The 18,037-nt window shown below is 42.6% G+C and overlaps 1 protein-coding gene across 14 annotated transcripts in view; it reads right to left on the reverse strand.

Annotated features, from left to right (window-relative positions):
* The window catches only part of BRDT (bromodomain testis associated), a 121,695-nt gene that overhangs the window by 18,986 nt on the left and 84,672 nt on the right, over positions 1–18,037 (reverse strand). For all 14 annotated transcript variants that reach the window (XR_013218745.1, XR_013218746.1, XM_077278830.1 and 11 more), the window contains one exon: positions 1,983–2,029. Coding sequence is in view for 12 of the 14 variants with exons in the window: in XM_077278830.1 (XP_077134945.1) it covers positions 1,983–2,029 (47 nt within the window). In the remaining 2 variants the exon portion in view is untranslated. The remainder of the gene's footprint in view (positions 1–1,982; positions 2,030–18,037) is intronic.

The raw sequence follows: 18,037 nt of genomic DNA on the forward strand, positions 1-18,037 counted from the left end.
ATGCTATGGGGGTGCTACATCCTTGCAGGCCGCATGTTATCGATGACTTTGGTTGGCCAGGACCAGATGTTTATCAGTTCAATGAGGGAGACCACCAGTCAAAAATACATTTTTCAATAAACGATAACTTGGTGGGGATTATATACAGAAGATAGCGGGAACACAACTTTATGAACATTTCCTTCAAAACACTGAGCATTTTCCATACACAGTCCCAATTCTTTACTCGCTCATTCTCCATCTTCATCATTCCGCTCTACTTTACCACAACCCAGCTCAGTACTACAGTCTTGTTAGCAAGAATCCTATTCTCAACTCGTGGTTCTGTGTCTTCTTTCCCATCTAGGGAACTATAATGTCATTATGGCCACTGCTTATTCTCTCTGTCCCTGACACTCTGGAACTTCTGCCCAGGGCACTCTCCATCTCACGTAGTCTGTCCCGTCTGGGCCAGTTATGGGCCGTAGTGCTAGGCGTCCTTCCCCTGGACCAGTCTCCGATTGATCACTCAGCCCTTCAGTCACTTCTCTCCTTTTTTCCATTAGGATCTCGCTATCCACTGTCAAGGTCTCCGCTCACATCAGGGAAACCTAAATCATGCTGCACTGCTACAGTCTAGACCAGGGGTCTCAAACTGCATTCCTCGAGGGCCGCAAACCATCCGCATTTTCAAGATTTCCTTAGCATTGCACAAGGTGCTGTAATCATTATGTGTGTAGGTGATTAAATTATCACCTGTGCAGAACAAGGAGACCCTGAAAACATGACCTGTTTGCAGCCCTTGACGAATGCAGTTTGAGACTTCTGGTCTAGACCTTAAGTCTACTCCAGACATATGCTGACAGGAAATGGTCCTGACAGGAAACGGTCTAGGTCCCTTCAGCATAGCCCCTCCCACTCTGGGCTAGTCCCAAACTTAACCCCAACCCTCTACAGTCGGGCAAGATACAACATTAATGCATGTCAGAATTCTGGCGTAAAAGCTTTGATTAACTGGGTCCTATATTTACACATGCCATAGGATGAAGGAGACCACCTGGAACTTGACATTTAAAAGTGGGCATAGGAGACTGATTGAAGGTGATGTGATGTAAAGTGGGGGAGTGAAAACATACAGAGTGCATACAGGGGGTTATGGTAGCCGCAGGCAAAAAGCAGAGAAATCTGTCTTATGACACCGCATATTAGCTTGCCATAGCACAGATTATCTGGCGCTCAGCACCACTGTTACAGGAAAAAAAAAGTATATTTGTTGGGTGCAAAGTACTTAAATAGTGGTTAATGTACTCTTGGCACTTTTTAATTGTATCTTTGTAACTTTCTATGTTGTATTCTTGGTATACAATGTAGCTCAAATTTTCGGTGGCCACTTTCTTGTTTTTTTTTTCAATACAGCTATTATGGACAAAAATCAAACTTAAGAACGGCACCATGGGAATTTCCAGACCATTATATGAATACTGAAAAAAACAACATGTTTGAAGGAGTTTTCATATTTCATAAAATCCCTAACATGTGCTAAAACTCCCACTAATCCTGAAAATAAAGGAGACGCTGTAGTGATGTAGCAGTAGTTTGGTGCCCTTTTTGGTGTTTTCTACAGCACAGCAGCCATCAACTATACGGGGAAATGGGGAACTGCAGTGTGGCACCGTTCAGATGATGGCGAGAAGATCCATTGTCCACTAACAAACTATACATAACTGTAGCACTACAATAATGTTACCCTCCTTTCATTCCCAGAATTGGTGGGGGGGCAGACCCTGACAAAGTGATTACATGTTTTAGAAATAGGAAAAAAAACTCAACTTAAAACTAAAAAGAGTTTTGAAAACTTCATTTTTAGTTTTTTTTTGCTTTGCATTTAAAGATTAAATAGGGTTATTAGTTCATTTTGCTTTAAACTTAAAGAATGAACACTAGAAAAAAGTAGCTGTTAACCAAGGAACACTTAACAAGTAGATTGTTATCATTGTATTTACCTCATCTCGCTTTACAGGGGTAACATTCTTATTTGGACACGGAGTATCTTAAAAAAAAAAGAAAATGAAAGTTTGGGATTAAAAAACCCGTTATAAACATCAAACAACAATGAAAAAGGTATTCAACAAATATCAGCAACATTGTTTGAAAAAAAACAAAATCTTATGTAACTATTGCATTTTTTTCTTTTAATACTGTAATTTTAAAAAGGAATGTGTCAGATTTGTGCTCTCCGAACCACTGGCAGCATGAATCAGAGTGGCTACTGCATGACAAACTGCTGCTTTGCTCTGAAGCACTGCGACATTTCAGAGGAAAGCAAAGTTGAAAACGCAGCCAGAGAAAAGGTAACTAATTTAATAGGCCTATCTCGACTAACTTCTCCATTCCCACTTACCTAGACTGAAGAACATAGGGAGACACGTGACAGTGTATCTTAACGCACAAGGAGAAGCCGATGAACTTGCCAAGACACTGTCACTGATGATCGGCAAATACAACTAATGACACTTTGCCCCAGAGTATAAAAATGTACCCGAGTTTAGGCCGATATCAAGGGGTTTAGATGATGGTCTAACGTGTATGTGAGCGCCGGCTGACCGATGGCTGGGAGATATGGCTATCATGCGTGTCCAATTTCGGACTGCTGATTGCATTGCTCTCTCTGAGATAAGCTGCCGGCCGACGTGTCACCTAGTGGTTTTATTATAGAGAACACAAAAGATGGCTGTTGGCCAAACGATTGGACTAGGCATTGTTTAGCCGACAATGTGTGTGGCCGGCAGAAGGCTCTTCTAATATCTGCATAGTGCCACCACACTCTGCCGATTCTGTTGCACATTCGACACCAGCAGCACTTCATGGACCTCACCGACATCTTGGTTGATCCTGACGGGCTCCATTATAATTGAATCATTTCAACGGCAATTGTTACAATTGAATCACTATTTCTCCTATTCAGTTTGGCAGGATTTGCAATGACCTCCAACAAATATGTAAAAATAACCTTTGGGAAGGGTCCCAAGGTTCATCAGCCACATATCATATCGCCAGAGATCATCAACACATAATTATGCCTGTAACATCTCTATTACTACAAATTGGTGCATTCAGTCATCACTGGTGGCCATGGACTTTTGGTGCATTCGGCAGCCACATTGTAGGTCCTTTACAATTAGAAGGGTATGGCAATTAAGTCATAAGTCATTTTTAAACCCATTCATTCATTTATACAGATATACATTTGTGCATACACATACATCTCCGGTTCCTGTATGGCCTTAGATCTGTGCATATGGTGTCTCAGCAGGTGGAGGAACCAATATGTTAAAGTTGCACTTTACATGAACAAATAAATGTAAAATCTGTCATTAGGCAAAAATATTCTCTGGGCTCCTATAATGACTGAACCATACATCAGTGTATTCAAAATTAATTGCACTCTGAGGCAGACATTCACCCGGCAGAAAACAAATAAATTATTCAATTTTACCCAAAACATTTATACAGTTTTGTGACATTTTAAATAAGACGGCTATGCATTTTCCTCTAGCAAGCGAAGGTGCTGACAGCCATCGTGATAAAAGAAGAAAAACGAAAGCAGACACAGCGCAAATTAATAGGGTCGGGTTTGAAATAAATTAAGATGGTGAAAATGAATCCGCAATCATTTGTTATTATCTGCTTCAACATAGAGTGTTGAGGAGACACATGGGCGCTTTAATAAATGACCGTGTGGTGAATGATAATGCCGTCATATACACTGAGAACGCATACATTTGTCTCATGGCCCTAGAATACAGACCCATATTCATTTGACATACATTTAAAAGTTGTTTGTTTTTTTTCAAAAACAGGGGTGGGGGTGTAACAATCCCCTTAAAGAAAACTTGTCAGAGTAATGGTGTCTGATCTAAAGACATCATCTAGTAACTTTAGCTATACTGTAATTGATAATGATTTCAGACTGTTCTTTGTCAATTTTTAATAAAAGTGGTTGGAGTTTAGCAGAGAGGCTTCGGCCTGAAAATGTATGAACTGGGTTAAAATATAGTGTCGATCTACGGCTGCCTGTAAAAAATAGATTTTCTCTGGTGGTGCAGACAGTCAAAGATGCGACAGGTTTATTAAGAGACCTGTGGCTTTGAGTAGATTTGTCACATTTTACTACAGTGCTTTTTTCATTCTAAAGGCCCCGTCTCACATAGCGATTTACCAACGATCACGACCAGCGATACGACCTGGCCGTGATCGTTGGTAAGTCGCTGTGTGGTCGCTGGGGAGCTGTCACACAGACAGCTCTCTCCAGCGACCAACGATCAGGGGAACGACTTCGGCATCGTTGAAACTGTCTTCAACGATGCCGAAGTCCCCCTGCAGCACCCGGGTAACCAGGGTAAACATCGGGTTACTAAGCGCAGGGCCGCGCTTAGTAACCCGATGTTTACCCTGGTTACCAAAAAAAAAAAACAGTACATACTCACCATCTGATGTCCGTCAGGTCCCTTGCCGTCCGCTTCCTGCTCTGACTGAGTGCCGCCATACAGTGAGAGCAGAGCGCAGCGGTGACGTCACTGCTGTGCTGTGCTCTCACTGTACGGCCGGCAGACAGTCAGAGCAGGAAGCAGACGGCAAGGGACCTGACGGACATCAGATGGTGAGTATGTACTGTTTGTTTTTTTTGGTAACCAGGGTAAACATCAGGTTACTAAGCGCGGCCCTGCGCTTAGTAACCCGATGTTTACCCTGGTTACCAGTGAAGACATCGCTGGATCGGTGTCACACACACCGATTCAGCGATGTCAGCGGGACCTCAACGACCAAAAAAAGGTCCAGGCCATTCCGACATGACCAGCGATCTCACAGCAGGGGCCTGATCGCTGGTACGTGTCACACATAGCGAGATCGCTACTGAGGTCGCTGTTGCGTCACAAAACTTGTGACTCAGCAGCGATCTCGCTATGTGAGACGGGGCCATAAGACTGAAGAGTTGGTCATAAGTAAACGCACCAATTAATCAGACTAAAAAAGGTCTGTACCTTTATGAGGTATACCCAGAGGTGTACTGGTAGTAGCGCAGACCACATGACTGGTATGGGGCCCCTAAGCAGGGGGGACACAGTGTTAAATGGCCCTGTCCCTACTTGGCGTCTGCCACTTATCCTGACATCCACCCTAAGGGTATGTGCACACGTCAGGATTTTGTCAGGATTTTTCATCAGGTTTTGTAGCCAAAACCAGGAGTGGGTGATAAATGCAGAAGTGGAGCATATGTTTCTATTATACTTTTCCTCTAATTGTTCCACTCCTGGTTTTGGCTACAAATCCTGATGAAAAATCCTGACAAAATCCTGACAAAATCCTGACATGTGCACATACCCTCATTGTTGGGAGAATTTGCATGCAGTGGGCTCGTGCGCTCTCCATGTCCATTCTATATTTCATAGAACTGCTGTGATTGGAGATATGATCACAGTGAACAGCGAGCATGGCATCTAAGTGGCTAGGAAAGGGGGCCCTCTGTCACCCCTATTAAGTTGTTTAATGGCAGCCCGATGGTCCCTATTTGGGATTTCATCATAGGGACCCCAGATTTCCACATATAACCCTGGATATTATTATTATTATTTATGTATGCCATAGTCTTTAATCATTAAAAATAATAGAATAAAGCAACAAATTAAGCTGGTAAAAGTATATGAAGAGATAGTCATTGCCTATTATTATAGATTATGTTTGGGAACATCATAGCATATGATTATTAATTTTATTTTTTTCTATCAAAATAGAAACGGACGTAACAAACATATTGAGAAAATGGTCAGTGTCAATTGGGCAAGTCAGTTAAGATTTTAATTTGGACAGCAAGGAGAGAACTTAAAAATTGTCTTAGAAGTTTCCTTGCAAAAAAAAATAAATGTATATTTGTTTTTACATAACACAGAGTGCGCGATCTTTATACAGTACTGCACAGCCATTCCTCCTTTGCCAAGCCAACAGTAAAACTGTAGATGCATAAGAAGCAGTAAGACTGGAACTTAAAGAATTTCTATGTCCGAGTGTTCCAGTGATATGCCATAGTAGTCAGACTTGGAATTCTTGGACCACCAAGAATCCTGAAAATGCAAGAAAATCTCTCCTTCGTGGTGGGTGTCAATTAACCAATGCAGGAAACTAAAAACACAACTCTAGTGGAGTTACTTGTGCTGTAATTTCTTCCCAAATCGGTGTTGATCGCATCATTTTGAAAAAACAAAACAAAGAATTTGTTTATATATGAGAGGAATCATTTAAATAATAAACTATATGATCATAAGTATTTTTTTAAGTATTTTCTATCAGTATTTATAAGCCAAAACTCGGAGAGGAAAAGTATAATAGAAACACGTCACCACTTCTGTATTTATCACCCACTCCTGGTTTAGACTTACAAATACTGATGGAAAAATGTTCAATTTTTCTGCAGCGCCACCACAGTAGAAGTTAAGTATTACACATTACCCATACAAATCAATAGGCTGCCTACAGGGATGGACTGGGACTAAAATTCAGCAATGGCATTTGAAAGCACACAGGTCTCCGTCACATTTCCCAGATTTGAGTCTATTACTTATATCACCATGCCTGCAGGGAATCAAGACTTACTACAAAGACCCATATTTCGAATGACACGGCTATAATATATTGCAATATTATTATTGCAGTAGTAACAGACAAATACCACCAGACCATAACATATTCTTAACAGCATATACCATAGTGATAATACCACCATACTGATCATTAACCAAAACCACTGTATTAGGACTGATACAAACAGTGACCATATAATGGTGATATCAATGTCACACCAGTGCTCTGCAAATTATGCAGTGTTGAACTGGGGTGACAAGGGCCCACCACTAACATTGACTTTGGGGGGAGGGGGGCAAATATTATACTACCTTCGTTCACAAATTTACCTATATCTCTATACAATAATAGACTGGGTAGAGTGGTTAATGAATGATGAGATGCTGCTTTTTTCTGTACAGAGTGAATCAAGTGAATTATGCCAAGTGCTGCCCATACAATGGGGTTGGGGGCCCAGATCTACACAGTGGCCCACCGGGGGTTCCCCTGTTACCCTGTGGGCCAGTCCGAGCCGGTTTGTTACACGTGGAGGAAAGACAATTATGGCAGCTAAATAGGAAAGGGTTTACAGTAAGAGCAATCAGACTGGGATGCCGACCACAAGAGCTAGTAATGGCAGTTACCATAACAACATTTAAAAAAGGTCTGGATGCTTTTTTAACAAAACAGGACATTGTGAGATATAAAGAATCTAGCAATATAAAATATATAACTTTGAAGTTGAAAAAAAGACCTAGGACCATCAAGTTCAACCTATGTAATTATGTGAACTGTACATTAGGAAAATTCTTGAAATGTAATTCCCTATAATACCATTTTACAAGTAATTTCCCCTTATTTTTTTCTGGATTTAAAAATGCAAAACCCTCCTGAAACACTTGCACGTTTAATCTGTATTTCTTAAGGGAAACCATAATGATAGGCGCCTGCTTGGTAACGAGTGCAGTTATTTGCCTCTATAATGAAGTGAATTACCAATGATGAAAGGGTTAATACTTGGGTCCTGCATCAGTAATAGCCCCTGCAGTAACCATGACAACTGTTATGAGGTCATAAACAGGTGTGATAAAGAAGATTCCATAATAGAAGGCCGCGCTGCCACGATCAGTGCCATTACTGATGCGCCTGAGGACGTTGAGCTTGACCACCCCACGTAATGTGCCGACCTTGGTGAAATTTGGAGGTTCTAGCAGGGAAAGGGTTTGTCTGCTTTAGACACCCACAGGGCATGGGATGGTAACCGAGGGGGGTGCCCAGCAGAGGATCCCCTTCTGTTACCCTCTACAAAGAGGCACCTATGACTTTAATGGGTGATAAATTGGGATGGGAGAAGGGGGAGGGGGGTATTTATACGATTAGGGGTTATCTATTATGAACAATCCCTGTAACCAAAAGTCTAAATTTATGAGAGGTGGACCTGAATCTGTAAGGAAGAAATGGTTCATCCATCTGGGCAATCAAATCAACTAAATTGGGTGTAACAACCAATGTGGTGACCGATATCCCAGCCAGATCTCTCCCACATCCGGTTTATCACATTTATAGTCTATATTTGTTATGTCGTTCTCTGTAAATCTGGTAAAATGTACAAATGTTAAAACTTGTTATATCTGTTATATATCGGCACGAACTCTCTAAGCCCAAGGGAAGGGCGACCCTCCAGCCATAGTTCCCTAGAGGTTTCCACCATGGGGTTTTTCCTCTCCTGAGTGCTGGAGGGTGACTCTTTGTGAGTCGGGGGTTGTGCCATTTTTGGTGTCATGTGAATGTAAATAAAATTGAGAACGTTTGACACCTAATTACAATGCTTCGTGTATTTATTTTGTGTGCGTCTGTGTGATTCATTTTGTTTGGGAGTCGGGGTCCATCACTTCACTGTGTCATAGGGCCGGACATCTGACGGCCACAGTTTTGCCCCAGGTGTTGCTCCTGCTCTGCTGAATATCATGGAGCAGAGAAGACAAGCAAGTGTGCATTCATCATTGGAATAAGGACTTCTATTACAGCAGGATTACAAGCAGCTTCCTCGCCTCATTCACACAGTGAGTATTTTGGCCAGTATTTTACATCAGTATTTGTCAGCTAAAAAAACAGACAGGAGCAAACACTGAGAAAAATAATAACTGAATGACTTTCACCTCTTCTGTGTTTTGGATCCACTCCTGGAGTCTGTTAACAAATACTGATGCAAAATAACGCCATGTAAAAGTGCTGTAAATCCTTACTGACTTCATCATTACATCGGTGCCAGCGCTGCAGCCAGTAACTTAGCTCAGTGACTCTGCTTGACTAGACATCATAAGCTGCTGAGCTCACTAATTGTCTGCAGCGCTGTCGATGTGAAGTCAGCGCTGCAGACAATAACAGATACCATGGGTGGCACCAGAGATTCAGCCCTGGAGCAGGGGAGAGTGTGTGAAGTACAGGAGAACAGAGATTTCACCTTCTAAATAACCTTCATAAAAACCGACGCATTTCAAACCAGGACGAAGAACGTTGTAACGTTTGAAACACATTGGTTCTTATAGAAAGTGTTCATTTCAACCTTTTGCAAAGTTTGTATATTGTTTCACTTTTTTAATGGATTGAATTAAAAAATTATATTCTAGAAGTTGGATCCTTTACCGTTCTTGGACTTGTTTACTTTTTTAATACTACAAAAATTGAGGTGTGTTGAAGTTTTGAAATCTTGCGAATTATATGTGTTTTATTTGTGGGATTTCCCCTTACACTTTAATGATCTGCCGAATATTCGCATATAAAAAATTCATATGGGTTTTTATTACATTTCAGCAGCAAAAAAATGGATGTAATCCACATGCACACATAACATTATCACTAAAGCATTATCAAAGCTCACAGCAAACAGGAAGTTTACAATACAAAGTTATTAAAAAATTATATTCAAAAAGAAGCAAGAACGAAACTGAAAAAAAATGCAATAAAAGATGTAAAAAACACTCAAAAGGCAACGAAGAAACACAAATAACCTAATCTGGCAAGTTGAAGAATGAAATTCTGCAGGAAATCTACAGCGTCAAAATCTCACCAAATACTCATAGTAGAAACATAGTCTCAGAGGGCAATTTCACTGATTGTGAGATGGGAGATGAGAGACAAGTCTGCTGCCAATGGGAGAGAATTTGTGGTCTAAATTATGAGATTGTCCAGCTAAGAAAAAAAGTGCACAAAAAACCCAAAACAAAACATTTTGATATGGTGTCTAGAAGAATACTAAGGAATATAGGGGTGTCCTTTGTCCGTGATCCTCGTGGTCAGTGTGGTTACAGAGAACATGTCTTGCTCTTGCCTCCGGACGGCTGTTATACCCTGCAGTAACTGACAATCCACGGATATGAACAAGCGCTGCATTGTGAGCGGCAGCCAGGGCCGCAGTCATGGCCCACATAGGTGTCTGCTTTAGCGTGCCCTGACCACCCGCATCACATATATACAGTCTCACTTGCCTGGTTCTCAGAGGCCTCTCTTAGACACCGGGACACTTCTTCACATAAAGAGACAGAGTCCAATTCCAACTTAACCCCTTCATGACCTTGGGATTTTCCGTTTTTCCATGTTCATTTTTGCTCCCCTTCTTCCCAGAGCCATAACTTTTTTATTTTTCCGTCAATATGGCCATGTGAGGGCTTATTTTTTGTGAAACAAGTTGTATTTTTGAACGACATCATTGGTTTTAGCATGCCGTGTACTAGAAAACGGGAAACAAATTCCAAGTGCGGTGAAATTGCAAAAAAAGTGCAACCCCACACTTCTTTTTTGATTGGCTTTTTTACTAAGTTCACTAAATGCTAAAACTGACCAGCCATTATGATTCTCCAGGTCATTACGAGTTCATAGACACCAAACATGATCTGGGGTCGGGTGAAAGCTTATTTTTTGCGCGCTGAGCTGGCGTTTTTAATGATAGCATTTTGGTGCGGATACGTTCTTTTGATTGCCCGTTATTGCATTTTAATGCAATGTCGCGGCGACCAAAAAAAGTAATTCAGGCGTTTCTAATTTTTTTCTCGCTACGCCGTTTAGCGATCAGGTTAATGTTTTTTTTTTTTATTGATAGATCGGGCAATTTTGAACGTGGCGATACCAAATATGTGTAGGTTTGATTTTTTTTTTTTAATTGATTTATTTTGAATGGGGCGAAAGGGGGGTGATTTAAACTTTTAGATTTTTTTTTATAACTTTTGCCATGCTTCAATAGCCTCCATGGGAGGCTAGAAGCTGGCACCACTCAATCGCCTCTGGTACATAGCAGCGATCATCAGATCAAGGTTAAATGCCGCTGTCAGCGTTTGACAGCGGCATTTAGGTAGTTAATAGCGGCGGGTGAATCGCGATTTCACCCGCCGCTATTGCGGGCACATGTCAGCTGTTCAAAACAGCTGACATGTCCCGGCTTTGATGCGGGCTCCCCGCCGGAGCCCTGCATCAAAGCGTGGTATCTGACCTCGGACGTACTATCCCGTCCGAGGTCAGAAAGAGGTTAAAACGTAGAACTTTGCTTGTTTCCAATCGCAGCACGTCCACATCAGTTATAGCATCACCACAGAGTTCTGCACAGTTCACATCCTTCGCTTTCCCTGTGCTCTTCCCCATGTCCTTTAGGTTGTACCCGGTTTGTCTCGTCTTGACCGGTAGTGCAGCATCCTCCCTGTTCAGCTTTGCAACGTTCAGGAGTTCCCTTGTCCTTTTTGTCCCAGACATAAGGGCATCCACCCAAGTAGAAAGCTGCCACATTTTGGAGCGACCTGCGTTTTTGTTCTGCGGTGACTTCTGCTATCACCTCTGCTCCCACTTCTGCTGTTTCTGCTGCTCCCACTTCTGCCGTCCTTCTCCTCTCACTTCTGCTGTCTTGGACGACTGGGCATCACACTTAACGTTATGTGGAGCACTGCTTAGCTGGGGGCCCCCAGGCCCAGCTGACCTGCCTGGGCTCCCTAGCCTGACTGACCCAAAACCAGGAAATCCTCCTGTCTTACCCACAGTTGGCCCCTCCTAAGTTAACTGTTACTGTTCCTGAGTTCTTATGTATCTTTAATCTCAGTGTGCTATAATACCCCCCCTCTAGTGGCTAACCCAGACTCTTAGAGCTGCTTAAAATGTATAGAAATTGGCCAATACCCCATCAACATTTTTTTTTAAAACAAAATTTAGAAAATTTAAGGGAAGCGACAATTTAATAAAGAGACATAAGTCTCCTTTAGGAGCCTCTAAAAGCCAAGAATGGTCTTTGTCCAGCACTGGGCAATGTAAAGTGCTAATGAATATACACTGCTCAAAAAAATTAAGGGAACACTAAAATCCCACATCCTAGATATCACTGAATGAAATATTCCAGTTGTAAATCTTTATTCATTACACAGCGGAATGTGTGGAGAACAATAAAACCTAAAAATGATCAACATAAATCACAACTAATATCCCACTGATCGTGCCTGATGCAGCAAGCTGTCAGCTATAGTGTACAGCTGATAGCTGCTGGATGGTCACCCATAGGGGGATGCTATTCTCTTATATCGTAGGTCAGTTTTAAGGCATATTGGTGGTCACTAAGGGGTTAAACACTTATTTTGCAAACGTGAACTGATTTTAATTTTCACTTTATGGTTTGCCTACCTATTCTTCAGTCTTGCCATCGGACCAGTGTGCACATGCAACGATCCCACCCTCTACGGCTCTTTATTGCACAGCTGAAGTTACTGGGTAGGTGCATCAGCAGTTTTCCTGGGTAGACATGTCTCCCATATAACGGCCATGCGCATGCTTGGCGAAGGGCTGAAGGCAGAAGTTCTTATTTTTTTGAAGGGTGTGTTCTGTCTCCGCCATCTAATTTGTTATCTCTGATTATCTGTTTGCATACTTTGCAGTTTTTTCACTAGTATGAGTATACAGGAACTCATATATTCATATCTTTATTTGTCTGTAGTGTTTTGGCTCCCTCTAGCGGTCAGAGTCATGTTTTCAGTCCTATTTTCTGTTTTTTCTATTTTCCATGTCTGATTCTCCTCCCCCTTTCACAATGCATTATGGAAGCTCAGCCTCCATCTCCCTCCATTAATTCTCCATTTCCTGCAGTCTGCTTTCAAAGAAAGACCCTTTCACTTTATCCCCCTTGCGATTGCTTTGCCGGAATGTCTTTATGCTTTCTGTAGATACATTTCTGCTCTAATATTAGCCTAGCTTAGTCAGTTGTACTCCTAGTTCAGTTACTAGCCTTGTAAATGTTCATGCATAATGTACAACATGTGTAGTATGTATTTCTGCTATACCATGCACTGATTGTATGTATATGATTGTTTACAGTTTCACCGCGCCAGTATACTATCACGTTCAATAAAAGCACAGACTCAACCACAGTCTCCTTATTGGACTCTGGTATAGCAGTTAAGCTGCCTGTATAGCTACATGAGCCTGCCTTATTTAGTGAGGACAGAACAGTGAAACGGCAGCCATCCAACTAGTGGGATTCAATTCACCGGCTACACAGAGACTAAATACAGCTACAGCAATCTCTGCACAGCCAAGGACTTTCCCGAGACACCATGTCTCACAAATCACACAGGACAAGATCGGTTACTTCCGTCTCCTCAAAGACAACATCCATCAGCAGCGTGGACGCCATTGCCTGCGAAAATGCTGAAGCCGCCAAAATGCGAGCGAGCTTTGCTGACCAAGAGATGCGACTTAAGTTAGAGAAGGCACGCGTGGATGCCGCCTTAAAAAACCTAGCGGCAAAAAAGGGAAGCTGCCACAGCCCTCGCCGAAGCAGAATCGCTAGAAGCAGCACAAAATCCCAAGCTGCATAGCCGAAGCAGTATGTCAAGTCTGGAGTTTCCACTGCAAGACACACCACAACGCACATCTCAGTATGTTAATGAACTTCCTGATCCAAACTATAACCCTGAACCAGTACCAAAACAAGAATACGAAGTCTCCAGCGAAGCGAGCGAGAGTAGTCGTGAGGCTCAGCTCCAGGACAGAAACGAACTCGAAAACGTGGGGCAAAACAACTCTGCTAATGACTACCTTGCCCCTCACCAGGTAACCAATGTAGATCACCCTGCTGACACACCGTACGTCAGACCGAAGCAATACCACACCGGCTGGCACCATCCTGAGGACATTAACAGGTACGAACGCACCTCACATCACTATCAGGGCGACCCATCACCAGTATACTCTGCTGACAATCGGTTCACAACAGAATTTGCCAAGTTCTTCACACGACGTGAACTTATTGCCAAGGGACTCATGAAATTCACTGACCAAGCTGAAGGTTACAGAGCTTGGAAAGCTTCCTTCCAAAATGTCACAAAAGACTTGGGGCTACAACACAGGGAAGAGCTAGACCTCTTAGTCAAATACCTGGGAGAAGAGTCAAACACGCAGTAAGGATCAGAGACATTAATATAAACCGCCCTGAGACCGGCCTCAAAGAGATCTGGAAGAGGCTGGATGAGTGTTACGGCTCAGCAGAGGTAATAGAAAAAACCTTGTTCAAAAGAATCGATGACTTTCCTAATATATCTAACAAAGGTCTCCAGAAACTTAGAGAACTAAGCGACCTGCTAATGGAAGTCCAAGTTGCCAAATACGAAGACGACCTACAGGGACTTGCATTCCTCGACACAGCCAGAGGTGTTAACCCTATAGTCCAAAAGTTGCCCTACAATCTACAGGAGAGGTGGCTCGCACATGGTTCCACGTACAAATACAAACAGTGTTCCATTCCCTCCCTTCTCCGTTTTTGTAGACTTTATACACCAACAAGCAAGAATTAGAATCGATCCCAGCTTTGACTTTGCAAAACCATATGCCACACCGTCACCACCTGCAAATCCACACAGAACATCTGTGGCAGTACACAAGACTTATGTTTCTTCTCCAGGTTCTAATTACAGGTCTGCTGGCTGCTCACAATCAGAGACAAAAGGTGCAAGACCCTGACAAGCAGTGCCCACTTCATCAGAAGTCTCATCCTCTCCTGAAATGCAGAGCCTTCAGAGGAAAATCTATGCCAGATCGCAGAAGCTTCCTGAAGGAAAACGGTATCTGCTACAAGTGCTGCTCGTCCACAACTCATCCCGCCAAGGAATGCAAGGTCAGTGTAAATTGCACAGAATGCGGCATCACAGATCAGAACACTGCTCTACACCCTGGCCCAGCTCCATGGAATACACAAAACATGCCAGCTGATAGTGAGCATGGCGGGGAGGAAAGGAACACTGATACAGCTACGCCAGGGATCACTTCACAATGTACAGAAGTCTGCAAAGGGACAATAGACAGTAGGTCCTGTTCAAAAATATGCCTCGTCAGAGTGTACCCAAAAGGCCATAGAGACCAAGTTGTAAGACTGTATGCTATCTTGGATGATCAAAATAAATTGATCCTTGGCTAGATCAACATTCTTTGACCTATTCAACATCACAGGGCCAAGCACTCCCTACTCATTAAAGACGTGTGCAGGTACTGTGACAACAGCAGGCAGGAAAGCTACTGACTACCAAATCGAGTCCGTAGACGGACAATTCTGCCTAACACTACCTACGATCATCGAATGTAACCAGATCCCAGACAACAGATCTGAAATCCCTACGCCAGATGTAGCAATCCATCACGTTCACTTGAAATGCATTGCACACCTTATACCGGAACTCGACCATCAGGCCCAGATAATTCTGCTGTTGGGGAGAGATATCCTGCAGGTTCATAAAGTGAGACATCATATCAATGGACTCCACAATGCTCCCTATGCCTAAAAGCTAGACCTAGGATGGGTCATAATTGGCAACGTATGCTTGGGACGCCCCATCTTCTGTGACAAGCATGCTGACAAATACATTGGAGAAAGGACGACCATCTCTGTTTGAACCTTGTAACAAGGAGTTCCATGTCAGGGAACTGCCACACAGCATCCAACTGCCCAACCATTTAATAGACTTTACTCATGCCAGCAGTATAGTGTTGGGAAGCTATGAGGATCAGTTAGGGTGCACAGTCTTCCAGAGAACTAAGCAGGACAACCAAGTAGCAATGTCGATAGAGGACAAGTTGTTCTTTGAGATAATGGACAAGGGACTTGTTAAAGATGAGACCAACAGTTGGGTCGCACCTCTTCCCTTCAAAACTCGCAGACCACGTCTAACGAACAACAGAAATCAGGCATTAAAACGTTTCTCCATATCTGCAAAAGAAACCAGAGATGAAAGATCACTTTTTCTCCTTCATGTCAAAGATTTTCTAAAACGGTCATGCAGAACTAGCTCCCACTCTCAAAGACTCTGAAGAATGCTGGTTCCTACCCATGTTTGGAGTATATCACCCTAAGAAACCAGGCCAGATTAGAGTCGTGTTTGATTCCAGTGCTAAGTTTAACGATGTCTCCCTGAATGACGTTCTACTGACAGGACCAGACCTCTATAACAAACTGCTGGGAGTACTTTTGAGCTTCCGTGAGGATTCCATTGCCTTCATCGCCGAAATCCAGCAAATGTTCCATTGTTTCCTTGAGAGAGAGAGAGAGAGAGAGAGAGAGAGGAACTTCCTAAGATTCTTGTGGTACAGAGACAATGATCCTACTAAAGAAGTCAGAGTATCGCTTGAGAGTGAACATCTTTGGCAACAGTCCTTCACCTGCAGTCACCATTTACGGACTCAAAAGGTCGGTTCAAGAAGGAGAAGAAGAATACGGAGCAGATGTCAGACAATTCATAGAAAAAGACTTTTATGTTGACGACTGTCTGAAAGCCATGCCTTCAAATGAGACTGACATCAGTCTTCTCAGGAGAGCCCAGGACATGCTTGCCTGCTCGAACCTCAGGCTTCATTAAATAGCCTCAAACAGCCAAGAACTCATGGAAGCATTCCCTTCTCAGGACTTAGTCATGGCCAAAAGTATTCACACCCCTGCAATTCTGTCAGATAATTCTCAGTTTCTTCCTGAAAATGATTGCAAACACAAATTCTTTGGTATTATCTTCATTTAATTTGTCTTAAATGAAATAACACAAAAAGAATTGTCCTAAAGCCAAATTGGATATAATTCCACACCAAACATAAAAAAGGGGGTGGACAAAAGTATTGGCACTGTTCGAAAAATCATGTGATGCTTCTCTAATTTGTGTAATTAACAGCACCTGTAACTTGCCTGTGGCACCTAACAGGTGTTGGCAATAACTAAATCACACTTGCAGCCAGTTGACATGGATTAAAGTTGACTCAACCTCTGTCCTGTGTCCTTGTGTATACCACATTGAACATGGAGAAAAGAAAGAAGACCAAAGAACTGTCTGAGGACTTGAGAAACCAAATTGTGAGGAAGCATGAGCAATCTCAAGGCTGCAAGTCCATCTCAAAAGACATGAATGTTCCTGTGTCTACTGTGCGCAGTGTCATCAAGAAGTTTAACACCCATGGCACTGTGGCTAACCTCCCTAGATGTGGACGGAAAAGACAAATTGACAAGAGATTTCAACGCAAGATTGTGCGGATGTTGGATAAAGAACCTCGACTAACATCCAAACAAGTTCAAGCTGCCCTGCAGTCCGAGGGTACAACAATGTCAACCCGTACTATCTGTCGGCATCTGAATGAAAAGGGACTGTATGGTAGAAGACACAGGAAGACCACACTTCTTACCCCGAGACATAAAAAAAGCCAGGCTGGAGTTTGCCAAAACTTACCTGAAAAAGCCTAAAACGTTTTGGAAGAATGTTCTCTGGTCAGATGAGACAAAAGTAGAGCTTTTTGGGCAAAGGCATCAACATTGAGTTTACAGGAGAAAAAAAGAGGCATTCAAAAGAAAAGAACACGGTCCCTACAGTCAAACATGGTGGAGGTTCCCTGATGTTTTGGGGTTGCTTTGCTGCCTCTGGCACTGGACTGCTTGACCGTGTGCATGGCATTATGAAGTCTGAAGACTACCAACAAATTTTGCAGCATAATGTAGGGCCCAGTGTGAGAAAGTTGTTTCTCCCTCAGAGGTCATGGGTCTTCCAGCAGGACAATGACCCAAAACACACTTCAAAAAACACTAGAAAATGGTTTGAGAGAAAGCACTGGAGACTTCTAAGGTGGCCAGCAATGAGTCTAGACCTGAATCCCATAGAACACCTGTGGAGAGAGCTTAAAATGGCCTGTTGTAGAAGGCACCCTTCAAATACCAGGGACTTGGAGCAGTTTGCCAAAGAAGAATGGTCTAAAATTCCAGCAGAGCATTGTAAGAAACTCATTGATGGTTACCGGAAGCGGTTGGTTGCAGTTATTTTGGCTAAAGGTTGTGCAACCAAGTATTAGGCTGAGGATGCCAATACTTTTGTGTGGCCCATTTTTGGAGTTGTGTGAAATGATCAATGTTTTGCTTTTTGCTTCATTCTCTTTTGTGGTTTTTTCATTTAAGACA

This window comes from Ranitomeya variabilis, chromosome 8 (assembly GCF_051348905.1).
Source record: "Ranitomeya variabilis isolate aRanVar5 chromosome 8, aRanVar5.hap1, whole genome shotgun sequence".
In the NCBI taxonomy this organism is placed as follows: domain Eukaryota; kingdom Metazoa; phylum Chordata; class Amphibia; order Anura; family Dendrobatidae; genus Ranitomeya; species Ranitomeya variabilis.